Raw genomic sequence first — 14611 nt, forward strand, 5'->3', positions numbered from 1 at the left:
TGCTTTTCAGGGAAAGGAGAGTCAATGGAAGTTCCTGCATGCTGTAATATCGCCCGAGTTTAGCACCCATCCTCTTTTGCAGAGAATGGGTGCCTGAACTCTCATGGTGCTTGTAGTGCCTATCTCCTGCTCTCCCCCCCCCCAACTCTGGAGCCACATGGCCCTGGCTTCTGTTCTGCCGGTGGAGGCCTGTAGATCAGGCTTCTGAAGGCCCACGGAAGCATCCCCTGGCCTCCTTTCTGGGCAGCAGCGGCCTGGAAAAGGCCTCCGATGCCCGGATTGGGCCTCCAGAGGCAATTGGAAACCTCCCCCAGCTTCTGTTCCATTCTCTGTTGCAGAGAAAGAGGCCTAAACTACTGTGAGATCACTCGAAATCAGTAGCGTGAGATCTCGCATCACTGATCTTACGCGATCTTGCGTTACTTTAGGCTTCCATTCTCTGCGAATGCACCAAAGGCCTAGAACAGCCAAGAAAGCAAAGGTGAGTACCCACAGGCCTAATGTCTAGGGAGACTGGGGTGGGGGAGAGGGAGGAAATAGCTAGGGTGAATGTTGCAGGGCTACTGTGGCCTTTCATAAGGGTGAATGACTGCCGTAATGTGGAAACATTCGCAATTTCAGGAGTTTTTTGTAAACACTACTGGGTGATTATCGTGTAGATTCGAACGTTTGCTAAAGGAAGGTTTGTAACTAAGGGATTATCTGTAATATGACTTCTGACAGGGTGATCTTTTCCCTTAACCTTTCTATCACTTTTATTTCTCTTTTCCTTTGAAGGTGATAATGAAAATGACAATAAAGTTGCTGGAGAATTAATCAAAGTGTTCAAACAAAGAGACGTAATGGAGGAGCCTGAAATTCAAACGGGATTCCAAAGGCAGGAAAGAAACACTTCAAATAATTGGAATAAGGAAAGCTCATCTTCCATTGATGCTCAGATGCAGGACTTTATTGATCAGCAAGGAAGAATAAAGAAAAAACACATTGGAAAAGGTGTAAGACTATTCAAAGACACAATAGATATAAATGAGCACCATCTATCCCAAGTCAAAGGAAAAGATTATATATCCAAAGACAAAGAAAAAAATTACAATGGGACTTTCACACTTTCTCAAGAAAATGGGTCTCTTATGTCACAGAAAAGTTTTCACATGGGAGAGAAGCCAAATAAATGCACTGAGGATGGAAATAAGACTGTTTATAAAAGGATAAGCACAAGGGAGAAGTTATATAAATGCAGGGAGTGTGGAAAGGGCTTCAGCAAACCAAGTCATCTTACATCCCATCAAAGGATCCACACAGGGGAGAAGCCATATAAATGCATGAAGTGTGGAAAGGGCTTCAACAACCAGAGTAATCTTAAATCCCATCAAAGGATCCACACAGGGGAGAAGCCCTATAAATGCATGGAGTGTGGAAAGGATTTCAGAACAAGCTGGGAATTTACATCCCATCAAAGGATCCACACAGGAGAGAAGCCCTATAAATGCATGGAGTGTGGAAAGGGCTTCAACAACCAGAGTAATCTTACATCCCATCAAAGGATCCACACAGGGAAGAAGCCCTATAAATGCATGGAGTGTGGAAAAGGCTTCTATGAAAACTGGTATCTTACTGTTCATAAAAGGATCCACACAGGGGAGAAGCCATATAAATGCATGAAGTGTGGAAAGGGCTTCAACACCCAGAGTCATCTTACATCCCATCAAAGGATCCACACAGGAGAGAAGCCCTATAAATGCATGGAGTGTGGAAAGGGCTTCAGCCAACCCAGTAATCTTACTTCACATAAAAGGCTCCACACAGGAGAGAAGCCATACAAATGCTTGGAGTGTGGAAAGACATTTATTTATAGCAGTCATCTTACTTCCCATAAAATGATCCACACAGGGGAGAAACCATATAAATGCATGGAGTGTGGAAAGTGCTTCAGGACAGGCAGTGAACTTACATCCCATCAAAGGATCCATACAGGGGAGAAGCCCTATAAATGCATGGAGTGTGGAAAGGGCTTCACCCGACATAATGGCCTTATTTCCCATAAAAGACTCCACACGGGGGAAAACCCATATAAATGCATGGAGTGTGGAAAGGGCTTCAGGACAAGCAGTGATCGTACATCCCATCAAAGCATGCACACAGGAGACAAGCCATATAAATGCATGGAGTGTGGAAAGGGTTTCAGAGCACATAAAGATCTTAGATCCCATAAAAGGATTCACACAGGGGAGAAGCCATAGAAATGCATGGAGTATGGTAAGAATTTCAGCCCACACAGTACTCTTAGTTCCCATAACATGATTCATAGACGTGAGAAGTCAATCCCCAAAACAAAGATACATTTGGGTGAGAATGTATGCTAATTATATATTAATGAGCTCAATATATCGATTTCCAATTTACACAGACTGAACTCTGAAAAGAAGTATTTTGTCTGTTTCATCCTTCTAACTTAGAGGCCTAGAGAGATTAATTTAGTATAAGTTCATTTTATTTTATTTTTTAGAAATGCACTTCCTGCTCCCCAATTGTCATGTTTCTCCCACTTGGTCATAGCTCTCAGAAGGATGTGAAGACATTCAACAGGTGCTGCTTCCCCAAGCACAAATGAAAAAATAAAATAAAAATCAAATGTGCACCCTTGATGTAGAACTGGGGCACCCCAAAACTAATCAAATTTGCATGCTCAGTGTACAACTGAGACCTGAGTCAACCAGTATCTGTGCAGAAACAGGAAACATTATTAATTCCAAGGCCTGAAAATGTATGAGGAAATTGTCACATGCACATCAATGTTTAGCATCTGGGAAGAACTGAAACGATGAAGAATTCCTCTCTCAAAAATGAAGCTGGAATGACCAGAAGCCCCACAAGTGATTGTCCAATTTTTTTCAAGCATTTTGCTGTTCTATAGTGTGATGAGGACTAAGAAGAAGTCTAAATTTGATTTAAATAAAATTAAATATCAATGCTATGGTTATGTTTGAGTCATGTATTATACTCATGTATTAAACTCTTTAGTTGCTTTAAATATGTATTAACACATGAAAATTTTTGGAAGGATTTGAGAAGCTCATGTTTGAAGCTTTTTATTCAATTGTCAATCATTCTGTGTCAAGAAACTGAAAATAGCAGAGAGGTTAACTGAATAAAGAAACTGAAAAGAGCAGAGAGGTTAACTGAATTCTTTTTAACTGCTTTTTCCCCTCTCCATCTACATTTTTTCTTTCACTAATTGTAACTAAATCTCTTTTTTTTTTTCCCCTGCATTGTCACCTACAAATCCAGAGGAATCTCTTCAAACCATTGGAATCTTCAGGTCTTGCAGTTAAAGGAGAATTTATACTTAAGTTTTTATCTGTTCATTCCTTATTTATGGATTGATGGGTCCCAGTATCATTGCTGGGGCTGGTCCAGATTCTTGCCTCTGAATGACAATTTTTGGGTTGTAGATGTAAGCCGGAAGGGATAAGGCCTGTCACAAGCCAGAACTTTATTTCAGGAGCTGCTAATGTGTCACCATCTTGTCTCCTCCCTGCAGGCCCATCTTCCTGAGGTGTATTTCCTACGTAATAAACAATAAACTAGAAAAAGAAGGATTATGAGGGATGAATAAAACAGGGATGAATGAAAGAAATGAAAGGCAAAGCAAGGGAAGGCAAGGGAAAAAGTGGATAAGAGAAACGAGATAACATGATAGTCAATGGAAAGACTGTAACTTAATTAAACAATAAAAGAAATTGAATAGTTGAAGGTTGCAGTTATACTGAGAAGCTTACTCAAGTTCCAACCAAGGTTTAAAAACTTTTCTGCAACTTCTTGCCTAATTATTTTTTGTCCTGCTGTGTAGTTTTATGTCTCTCCCAGATAAACTGTACTCAATGAGTAGTCCTCAACAGCATTACATCCACATGGAGAGAAGTAAGCAGGTAAGGTTCTGTCTTAGGCCCAGTACTCTTCAATATCTTCATTAATGATTTAGATGAAGGAATTAAAGGGGAACTCATCAGATTTGCAGGTGACACCAAGCTGTCAGTAGCCAACACCCCAGAAGACAAACTCAGGATCCAAAAAGATCTTACAAGCTCGAACAATGGGCCCTATCCAACAAAATGAGTTTCAACGTGGAGAAAAGCAAAGTCTTACACTTAGGCAGGAAAAACCAAAGGCACGAATACAGGTTGGCCGAGACCTGGCTTAAAAACAGTAACTGTGAGAGGGACCCTGGAGTCCTAGTCGATGATCACTTGACTATGAGCCAGCAGTGTGCAGCAACAACCAAAAAAGCTAATACAATCCTGGGTTGTATAAACAGAGGCATAGAATCAAGATCCCATGAAGTATTATTACCCCTTTATAAAACCCTAGCCCTTCCCAAAAAACGGCAACTAAATGATCTCCCTTATACATCTTTGGCCGGTCATCACGCATTAAATAGAATGATACATCATTTTATTAAAAAAATCTTTTAAATTCTAATTTAATATAAATTTTAAAGCTTTCATCCAAATATCTTCCTGTTGTTCAGGCATTATATTATACACAAAATTATTTGCCATTGGATAACATATTCAAAGTCTTAATAGCTCTTTACCAGAGTTCCCTGGCTTTCATACTATGTGGAGATGCTTCACTAATCTTTGTATAGTTGCTTATCCTTTCTAGAAGAAAGGTTTTGCAGAGCCATTTCTTTCTTACTTCCCAGCCTAATTGATCGAAACTGAGTGCTTTGCAATAAAAAACCACTTCATGATGTGTGATGACCATTAATTCTTTTCTCCTTCATACTATTTCAAGTCCTTTACAATGGACTTCAGAGATCCTGAGAGAATGAGGCATCCACCAAATCTCCCTCAAGAACTGTTTTTCAGGAGGATCTCTCAGGAAGATCCAAATCAGGACACCTCAAGAGATAATAATAAGGTCATTCCACTTCTCTGATAAATCCTAACTTTCTTATCTTCTGTGTTTTCTCTTCGATAGCATACCTCCTCCCATTTCATTAATTATGCTTTTTGAAATTCTGTCTTCCTCACAGGGAAGAATAGAAGGAAGTTGACTCTTTCTTTTGGGGGAGCGGAAACCGTGGTTGAACCTCCAACTCAGGTAAGAGAAGAACATTCATTTACTAGATTTGTATTTTCCTTTTCCCTCGGGAAATCAGATGATGTACATAATAAAGGTAGTCCTTGATTTATGACCACAATTGAAACCCAAATTTTTGTTGCAAAGCAGACATATCAAACACAAGGTCCGGGGGCCGGATGCAGCCCGCAAAGTGGTTTCATGCGGCCCGCAAAGCCATCCTGGAAACAGTGAGGGAACGGCCCCCGCTGCCTTGGCCCTGGCTCAGACCGGCTGGGAGCCAATGTATAATTTTGTGGTGGCCATCTTGGCACTTGCCCCGGTGGACCATGCCTTGGCACTTGCCCCGGTCCCACCCCCTTCTGCCAGAGACCCTCAGATCTGTCCCACTCCTGCCCAGGACCCTATAGGCACCCTTGAGCGAATGATGTAGAACTGGCCACTCCCAACCAGTAGGCCACACCCACTCCATCCACACCCACCCAGTAGGCTGCACCCACTCTGGCCACACCCATCCGGCCCCACCAGGACAACTGCAATGCTGATGCGGCCCTCAGTGAAATTAAGTTTGACACCCCTGTTGCAAAGCAACAGATTTGTTAAGTGAATTTTGCCCCATTTTACGACCTTTCTTGCCATATGTGTTAAGTCAATGACTGCAGTTGTTAAGTTTGTAATATGGTTGTTAAGTGAATCTGGCTTCCCTATTGAATTTGCTCTGAAAACTTCACAAAAGGTGATCACATGACCCAGGGACCCTGGAACCATCATAAATATGAGTCAGTTGCCAAGCATCCAAATTTTGATTGTGTGGCCATGGGGATGCTGCAACAGTCGTAGGTGTGAAAACCGGGTATAAGCCATTTTTTCGGTGCCGTTGTAACTTTGAACGGTCACTAAAAACTGTTGTAAGTTGAGGACTATCTCTATTGCCTTTTTCCAATGTCCCCTCTGCTTTTGATTGGGGTTTTTTTTAGGATTTTTTTTTAAAGACTAGTACTTTAAAAACAAAACTCTTTTCCCTAATTATTCTCCCAACTTTTCAGTAAGTAATGTTTTACAGATATTTTCACGGCTCCCATTCTTTCTGTAATTCTTTGAGTTGCATTTGTGCAAGGATCCTCAAAAGTATTTAAATACTTTTAAATACACCGGGATATTACCATTTTTAAAAGCTTCATTTACAATCATTGATAAGAAAATAAGTGATTAAGAACAAAGATTTTTAAAATCCCAGGACAGTGGCCATATAGAAATGCCTCCAAATAAAAATTGTTCTGAAAGAGCACATAATCAAGGCCCTGTTGGCTTGCAAAATACCTTTTAATCCCCTGATTTGTGCCTGGATTTGGAGGCCAAACCATCCAGCTTTGCAAAGGCTAAGAAATGCCTTCCTGAAAAAATGTTCTCCATCTCCTTATTTACTGTAGAGTCAATGGCTCAGACTACTAGCAGTTTCCTTGCAATCTGAGGAGGGGCAGAGTCTCTGGATATTGATGGCACACAACACAGATCCCTGGCTGATCTCTCCCAGCTCTTTCATGAAGGTATTGAGGATGAAGAGGATTGCTCCTTCTTAGCCATTTCATAACATTCTACAAAGAATCCCTTCCCCTACAGAGACATCTCTGCCTTTAAACCTAGGACGGGTTAGTGTCACTGATGATGGGTTTTCCAAGGCCCACCTGCCAATTGATTCTCTCCTGACACTGCCTTTTGATTGAGGATGGATGAATCCATCCGGCTGGCCAGCTGGATATTGGGTAGATCCAGAAGGATCCTGAGGTTGATCCAGAAGGAAATTGGGGTTACTTAACTGAATGGCACTGAAAGTCCTACAAAATCATTCAAGTTGATGAAACCTGTCTAAAACATTTCTTCAATGGATGGAGAATAGACAAACTGCAACTCAAAGCCTTGGTGAGTTACTGGAAATATTTCAAACCCCAGAGGAGAGAGACAGAAATCCACTCCTGCAGAGGGAAGCTTGCAGCCCCTCCATTGCAGATCAGAAAGCTTTTCAGATCCTGTCTTCCCCTGCCAGGGACACCCAGCCCTGAAGAGAGAGGGAATCCCAGTCTGAGGCCTCTGCAGCAATGGGGAGGTTGACAAACCCAGTAGGTAGATGATACACAATCTCTGAACTTGCCACAGCTAATAGAGGTCTTGCAACAGCTTGGGGTAGTACAGAAGCCAGGATGGGGCCAGCAGCAAGGAGATTGGCCACAGCCCCCAAACGTGCAACCCCTGGGCATAAATCTGCAGCCAGGATGGGGCCAGCAGCAACAGCATCGTGGAGGCCCCAATAGCCTATAATTGCACCACTTTTTAGAGCAACCTTCGATGGGGACCCAGAGAAGTTAATTTCTTTCCTCAACCAAGTGCGTTCTCACTTGAATCGCTGGGCCTATCTCTACCCAGACCCAGGGGCCATGGTCGATGTGATTGCATCCAGCCTGGAGGGAGAAGCATCCGAATGGCTGAACAATTTATATAATGAGAAGCCCCAGAATTGGAGGACCCCCATCTCTTTCTCCTAGGTCTGAAAGAAAGATTTGAGGATCCATCCCTTGGCATAAAAGCAAGAGAACAAATCCACAAAATAAAACAAGCCGGCAGACCTGATACGTGCGAGAGTTTTGCAAGATAGCAGGTCAAATAGAGGGGTGGCCAGAGCAGTCCCTAATCCATCACTTCACTGAGGGATTAGACAATCACCTCTCTCAGGCCTGCGTCTATCGAGCAGTACCTGATCAACTGCGAGAATGGTACCAGGCAGCGGTGAAGCTAGACATTCAGCTCGCCTGCTATAAGAAGCCTCCCCCAGCTGAATCCGAGCAGCAGCCAGAGCAACCTGAACAACAACCACCCCCACGAAACCCTCCGACTACTGCAACGGCTGAAAGACCACGCGAAGTATCAAGATCACGTGAAGTATTAATACCACTTTTCAATGCCTTGGTAAGGCCACACTTGGAATACTGCATCCAGTTTTGGTCACCACGATGTAAAAAAGATGTTGAGACTCTAGAAAGAGTACAGAGAAGAGCAACAAAGATGATTAGGGGACTGGAGGCTGAAACATATAAGGAACGGTTGCTAGAATTGGGTATGTCTAGTTTAACGAAGAGAAGGACAAGGGGGGACATGATAGCAGTATTCCAATATCTCAGGGGCTGCCATAAAAAAGAGGGAATTAAGCTATTTTCCAAAGCACCTGAAGGCAGGACAAGAAGCAATGGGTGGAAACTAATCAAGGAGAGAAGCAACCTAGAACTAAGGAGAAACTTCCTGACAGTGAGAACAATTAATCAGTGGAACAGCTTGCCTCCAGAAGCATAAATGCTCCAACACTGGAAGTTTTTAAGAAGAGACTGGACAGCCATTTGTCCGAAATGGTGTAGGGTTTCCTGCCCGAGCAGGGGGTTGGACTAGATGACCTCCAAGGTCCCTTCCAACTTTACTACTATTATTATTACTATTATTATTATTACCTGCAGGCCTGTCAATTAAGTGTTTCCGGTGCGGACAGAAGGGCCATTGAACAGCAAACTGTCCAGTCCCCTACCCCCGACTGTAGAGCAGACCGGAATCAGCAGCGAGAAGGAAACCTGCCAAAGCGCTAACGAGAGAAAAATCCAATTGGGTCACGCAAGAACCTGTTGCCCAGATTACACCCCCTACACAAGAGGACTCCGGGACTCCGGGTGGACCTGTCCCTGCTCTACCCTCCTTTGACAATGACGATGAAGGAGAGAATGACTCAATGGTGAGTCAACAAATCCCACCTTTTTCACTGGCCGCCAAATTTATAATCCCTACGTCTGGGGCACAAATGGACTTATATGTGCTAATTGATTCTGAACGCACCTGCTGCATTATTAGTCTGCTGTTTGCCATGAAAATGGGCATATGGGCAAAACAGCTTTCCAAACCTGTGAGGTTTGAGCAAGCCGATGGCTCCCTGATGGGAAGGACTCTTGTCACACAATTAACTGAGCCCTTATGCCTAGAATTAGGTGCGCACTGGGAGTTTATTTGCTTCCTAGTGGCTCCAAAAATGACTGTGATCCTAGGGCTAGCCTGGTTGGACAAATGGAAGCCGTTTATCTGGTGGGAGAAAGGAATAAGAACTGTGAGACTACCTATAAGACCTAAACCTCCCGCTGATTCAACTGATGTTGCGGGACATCTCACCCAATGAGCGCACATGGCTGCCTCACCACCGCCAGGCGAACCACTCATCCCCAATGAATACCGGGACCTGGAGGAGGCATTTAGTGGAAAAGGATGCGATGCCCTGCCCCCTCACAGACCCAATGACTACTCCATCGAATTGGTGCCAGGAGCCAAACTCCCACGCCCGAGAATGTATGCTATGTCCCCCCTTGAAATGGAGGATACATGAACAAAAACCTAGCAAGGGGGTTCATCGAACGGGCCAAATCTACCGTGGGAGCCCCTGTGTTATTCAAAGAGAAAAAAGATGGGTCTCTTCGTCTCTGCGTAGACTATAAGGGTCTCAACGCTGTGAGTGTAGAAAATAAATACCCCCTCCCCCTCCTAAAGGATTTATTAACCCATCTGGCTAAGGGGAGTGTCTTCACTAAATTAGACCTGAGAGAGGCATATTACCGGGTGAGAATAAAAGAGGGAGACGAGTGGAAAACTGCCTTCAACTGTCCTAAGGGGAACTATCAGTTCAAAGTCATGCCATTTGGACTACAGGGGCCCCCAGACATATTTATGCAGTTGATTAATGAGGTCCTACATCAGTGGTTCTCAACCTCTGGGTCGGGACCCCATTTGGGGTCGAACGACCATTTCACGGGGGTCACCAAGCAATGCAGTCCACCATTTTTTCCCCTTTTCCTTAGCTGTGCTACTCCCTTTTATTCTATTGGCTTTTGAAAGCCAATAGAATAGACTCTCTTGAATAGAGTCTAATTCTATTGGCTTTCAAAAGCCAATAGGAATTGTCCACGCTGTCTGTGCCCTGTTGAGCCTGCCAAAAGTCCCATTCTGCAAACGGTGCTGCAAGTTGTCTGCAACGAAGGCGAGCTGTCTGGAGGTTTCCACCCCTCCCTGCTGAACAACTACTAAAAATGTAAGTACAAGAGGGCCAGGGGTGGGAGGTAGGAGGCCGGCGGGCGCAGGGAGGGTTGCTGGTGCACGTGGGACCTGGCGGGTGCCTTACCTCCCTTGGGCTGGGCCAGCTGGTGGCCCAGCCAGTGGTCACTTTGTGCCGTCACTGCCCCTTGCCAGTTATGCCTTGGCCGGCGCAGGGGGCAGCACCATGCATGCGCGGCACTCCCGGGCAGGGAAAGTCCTTGACTTATGACCGGTTGGGTAGTCCTCGACTTATGACCAGTTGAGTAGTCCTTGACGTACGACCGGTTGGGGGTCGTGGCATTAAAAAGGTTGAGAACCACTGTCCTACATGATCACTTGTACAAAGGGGTTTTGGTATATCTTGATGATATCTTGATATACAGCACGAATATGACTGATCACATAAAGCTGGTGAGAGAAGTGTTAAAGAAACTATTGAATGCCAAGCTTTATGCCAAATTGTTGAAATGTGAATTTCACCAGACCCGATTAGATTATCTTGGCTATAGAATTTCCAACGAGGGTATTGAAATGGATCCAGCCAAGGTGAAAGCTATAATTGAATGACAGCCCCCGAAAACTCACAAACAGCTCCAGAGCTTTCTGGGTTTGGCCAATTTTTATCGTCAATTCATCCCCTCTTTTGCCGAGATTGCCCTACCCCTTACAGAACTACTCAAAACAGGCAAAGGAGGAGGGAAGCCACAACCGGGCCAACCACTAGCATGGACGATGGGCTGTCAAACAACTTTTGAGAATTTAAAGAGACTATTTGCTGCTGAACCGATCCTAAAGCACCCCTGCCTTTGTGATTCAAGCCGATGCCAGCGATGTGGCAGTTGGAGGTGTATTACTGCAAAAGAACAAAAGTGGGGTCCTGCAACCCTGCGCCTACACCTCTAAGAAATTTACTGAAAGTGAGTGGAGATGGGCATATCTGGGAGAAAGAGGCCTTTGCGATTAGGTGGGCACTATTAAACTGGCGATACTATCTAGAAGGGAGCAAGGTGCCATTTGAAGTATGGACAGATCACAAAAATCTAGAAGCACTGAAAACTCCCTGCAAATTGTCCCCAAAGCAAGTGCGGTGGGCACAGTACTTTAACCGCTTCAACTTCACTCTAAAGTACATACCAGGAGGAAAAAACTTTCTAGCTGATGCGCTATCAGGTTACCTCAATACAAAAGCGAACAGGAGGAGGTTAACGAGGCAATTATCCCCAATCCACAAACCGCCACTCAACTTACGCCTCGCAGGGTCCCCAATCCTGATGATCCTGGGGTAAAGAAAATAAAATGAGAGCTCACCAATCAATGGTTCAAAGATAATCAAACCTCCCTAATGTGCAGGGATGGCTTGGCTTATAAAGGGGGAAAACTATATTTGCCCGAAGCCCTCCGTCTTAATGCTCTCAAACACAGCCATGATGGACACTTTGGATATTTGAAAACCTTACACCTCACCCACTGGCAATTTTGGTAGCCGGGGCTGAAACGGGATGTGGAAAACTGTGTAAAAAGTTGTACTGTATGTGCCACAATGAAAAGAATCCCAGGGAAAACCCCCGGGTTACTGAAGCCGGTGGCAGACCCTTCTCAACCCTGGGAAGAAATAGCTATGGACCTTATAGTAGACCTACCTGAAAGTAGAGGAAATACTGTCATCTGGACTGTGATAGACCTGTTCTTGAAGCAGACTCATTTCATCGCCTGCAAAGGACTCCCATCTGACCAACGACTGACCAAATTGTTCCTGAAACATATCTACTGGCTGCATGACGCCACTAAGCGAATAATTTCGGACAGGGGGGTGCAGTTCACAGCAAAGTTTTGGAGGCATTTTCTTAAATTAATTGGATCATCATCTGCTTTTCATCCGGTCACCAATGGGGCTGCAGAATCCGCTAACAAAATGGTTGAGCAATATCTTAGATGCTATGTTTCTTACCAACAGACGAACTGGACTGACCTCATCCCTTTTGCGGAGGTGGCGTACAATAATTCTGTGCACAGCAGCACCGGCTACACACCTTCCAGAGTGGCCACAGGAAAAGAGTTCAGCCCAATACCTGAATACCCTCAGGTGCCCTCCGCTTCCCAGACATTTGACCAATAGGTGAGGGGGTAGGAAGAAGTTTGGAGAAACACAAAAACTGCTTTAAAAAAGACTTTTGAAACCTATAAAAAACAGGCTGATAGAAAGAGGGCTCCCCAAAGAACATTCCAAGTTGGGGAAAAGGTTTATTTGTAAACTAAATATTTATGCCTCAAATTGCCCAGGAAGAAATTGGGACCAAAATTCTTGGGGCCTTTCCCCATAGTAAGGATCATCAATCCGGTCACCGTAGAACTAAAACTCCCTAGACTTTTAGGGAGAATTCACCCAGTCTTCCACTGCAGCTTGTTGAAACCTTATCGGGCTCCACTTTAAGACCTCCCCCGAAGAAGGCACCTGGGCCCCTCATAGTTGCGGGACAGACCCACTATGAAGTGAAACGTATCCTTGACTCTAGAATTTTTAAAGGGAAATTGCAGTACCTAGTACAATGGAAGGGATACCCATTGTCTGAAGCCACCTGGGTGAAATCCAGTGAGGTGAAAGCTGACAGGCTCATGAAAAGATTTCATGCAAAATACCCCAACAAACCGAAAACTAGTCATTAACATATGCTTTTGTTTACATTACAGGATCTGTCCTTTTTGTAAGGGGGTCTGGATGTCAACGCTGTTAATATGGGATATTATTGCTTTGACAAGATATACAGAACTGTCTGGTATTTTTAGAGTTAATTCAGATGACAGAGAAAGGGAGGAGATTTATAAGGAAAGCCCGGGAAAAGGAACAGAAGTGAATCTTTGCCCTCCGGGCTAATTGGAAGATGTGACTTATGACTGCAAAATAAGGGAGGGGTTTAGCAAGAAAAGTTAGATGCAAGCAAGAGAAATTCAGATTCTGGCATCCATTCAATATGTGCCGATAATGGGTCCATGATTACAGACTTTTTCAGAATAAATATGCCTGGAACTTCCTTGAAATGTTCCATTAGTCAGAACGTTGGCAGTTCTACTACTCCTAGGAAGGAAATAGGCCAATGGCATTCTGCTTAGATATATTCTATCCCATTTGTTTTTCTATTTCTATTTAAACACATTAGTGACAAAGTAATTCGTTGGTTTGCAATAATACCAAAATCTAACAAACAGTTTTCAACTATTTTGGCCCAGATACTTCCGTATTAGTCCTATCAAGAATTGCCTTTCAGGTTTTTTGACTTAATGCCTTTTACAAGTTTTTATGCCTCATGAATAGTGATATTATCATTTCTTTACCAAACCATGTAATTATACAAATATACAATATATTAGAATCTGGCAAAATACCTGAAGGCAATTACAGGTAGTCCTCGAGTTACGAATATAATGGAGCCTGCCCATTTCATTCGTAACTCAAAAATTCATGGGAATAAATCTTGTACCTCGAAGAAGATCACTCCCTGCTTTTACCCACATATTTGCTAAATGAATGCTTGGGCAAATAGGCGGTTCATTATTTGCACATGAGGTAAATCAGGATGGGGAAGGTCATGGAGGGCCTAGTGATGGAACAGGCCCCCAAGGCCTCCACGATTCACAAAGATACCTCACGCTTCCCCCTTCATTTCTGCCATGCTAAATTGACTTATCTTCAAAAGATCCATCTCCTTTCTGCTGGGTTCCTGCTTTTCAGGGAGAGGAGAGTCAATGGAAGTTCCTGCGTGCTGTAATATCGCCCGAGTTTAGCACTTATCCTCTTTTGCAGAGAATGGGTGCCTGAACTCTCATGGTGCTTGTAGTGCCTATCTCCTGCTCTCCCCCCCCCCAACTCTGGAGCCACATGGCCACCGCCCCTGGCTTCTGTTCTGCCGGCAGAGGCCTGTAGATCAGGCTTCTGAAGGCCCACGGAAGCATCCCCTGGCCTCCTTTCTGGGCAGCAGCGGCCTGGAAAAGGCCTCCGATGCCCGGATTGGGCCTCCAGAGGCAGTCGGAAGCCTCCCCCAGCTTCTGTTCCATTCTCTGTTGCAGAGAAAGAGGTCTAAACTACCGTGAGATCACTCGATGCAATTAGGAGACCCAACAGTAGATATCAGGATGCAAAGCCTGAAGCCACTAAACAAAGAATGTAAAAGGCTTCTGGAGAATATAGACCACCTCATGGGGACTGAGCTCTACCCGAAAAACATACTGGCCGAGAGGGCCGAGTCTGTGCCACTGGCAGTTAGCCCCAACATGAAATTTTCTGAAGAAAAATGCCAGCCGTCTGTACCACATTTCCCTGCTCTAGGAAACAATGTTTATGAGGTCTACCCGAAAGCCACTGATTGTATTCCAGATGATCTCAAGACTGTACCAACCCAGTCTAAAAGCAAACCCTGCA

The 14611-nt window shown here is 44.2% G+C and overlaps 2 protein-coding genes across 2 annotated transcripts in view; both read left to right on the top strand.

Moving 5' to 3' along the window:
- The window catches only part of LOC120300533 (zinc finger protein 107-like), a 29086-nt gene extending 25922 nt beyond the window's left edge, over nt 1–3164 (top strand). Inside the window, 1 exon segment of the mRNA XM_039326707.1 lies at nt 1220–3164. Within this exon segment, the coding sequence (XP_039182641.1) occupies nt 1220–2363 (1144 nt within the window). The 3' untranslated portion in view covers nt 2364–3164.
- Nucleotides 3165–10135: 6971 nt separating this feature from the next.
- Nucleotides 10136–14611, top strand: part of LOC120300520 (monoacylglycerol lipase ABHD6-like) — a 30311-nt gene continuing 25835 nt past the window's right edge. The window contains exon 1 of the mRNA XM_039326678.1: nt 10136–10192. The gene's annotated coding sequence lies outside the window, so the exon portion shown is untranslated. The remainder of the gene's footprint in view (nt 10193–14611) is intronic.

This window comes from Crotalus tigris, unplaced genomic scaffold (assembly GCF_016545835.1).
Source record: "Crotalus tigris isolate CLP2741 ecotype Arizona unplaced genomic scaffold, ASM1654583v1 scf7180000024342.5246164, whole genome shotgun sequence".
Taxonomy (NCBI): domain Eukaryota; kingdom Metazoa; phylum Chordata; class Lepidosauria; order Squamata; family Viperidae; genus Crotalus; species Crotalus tigris.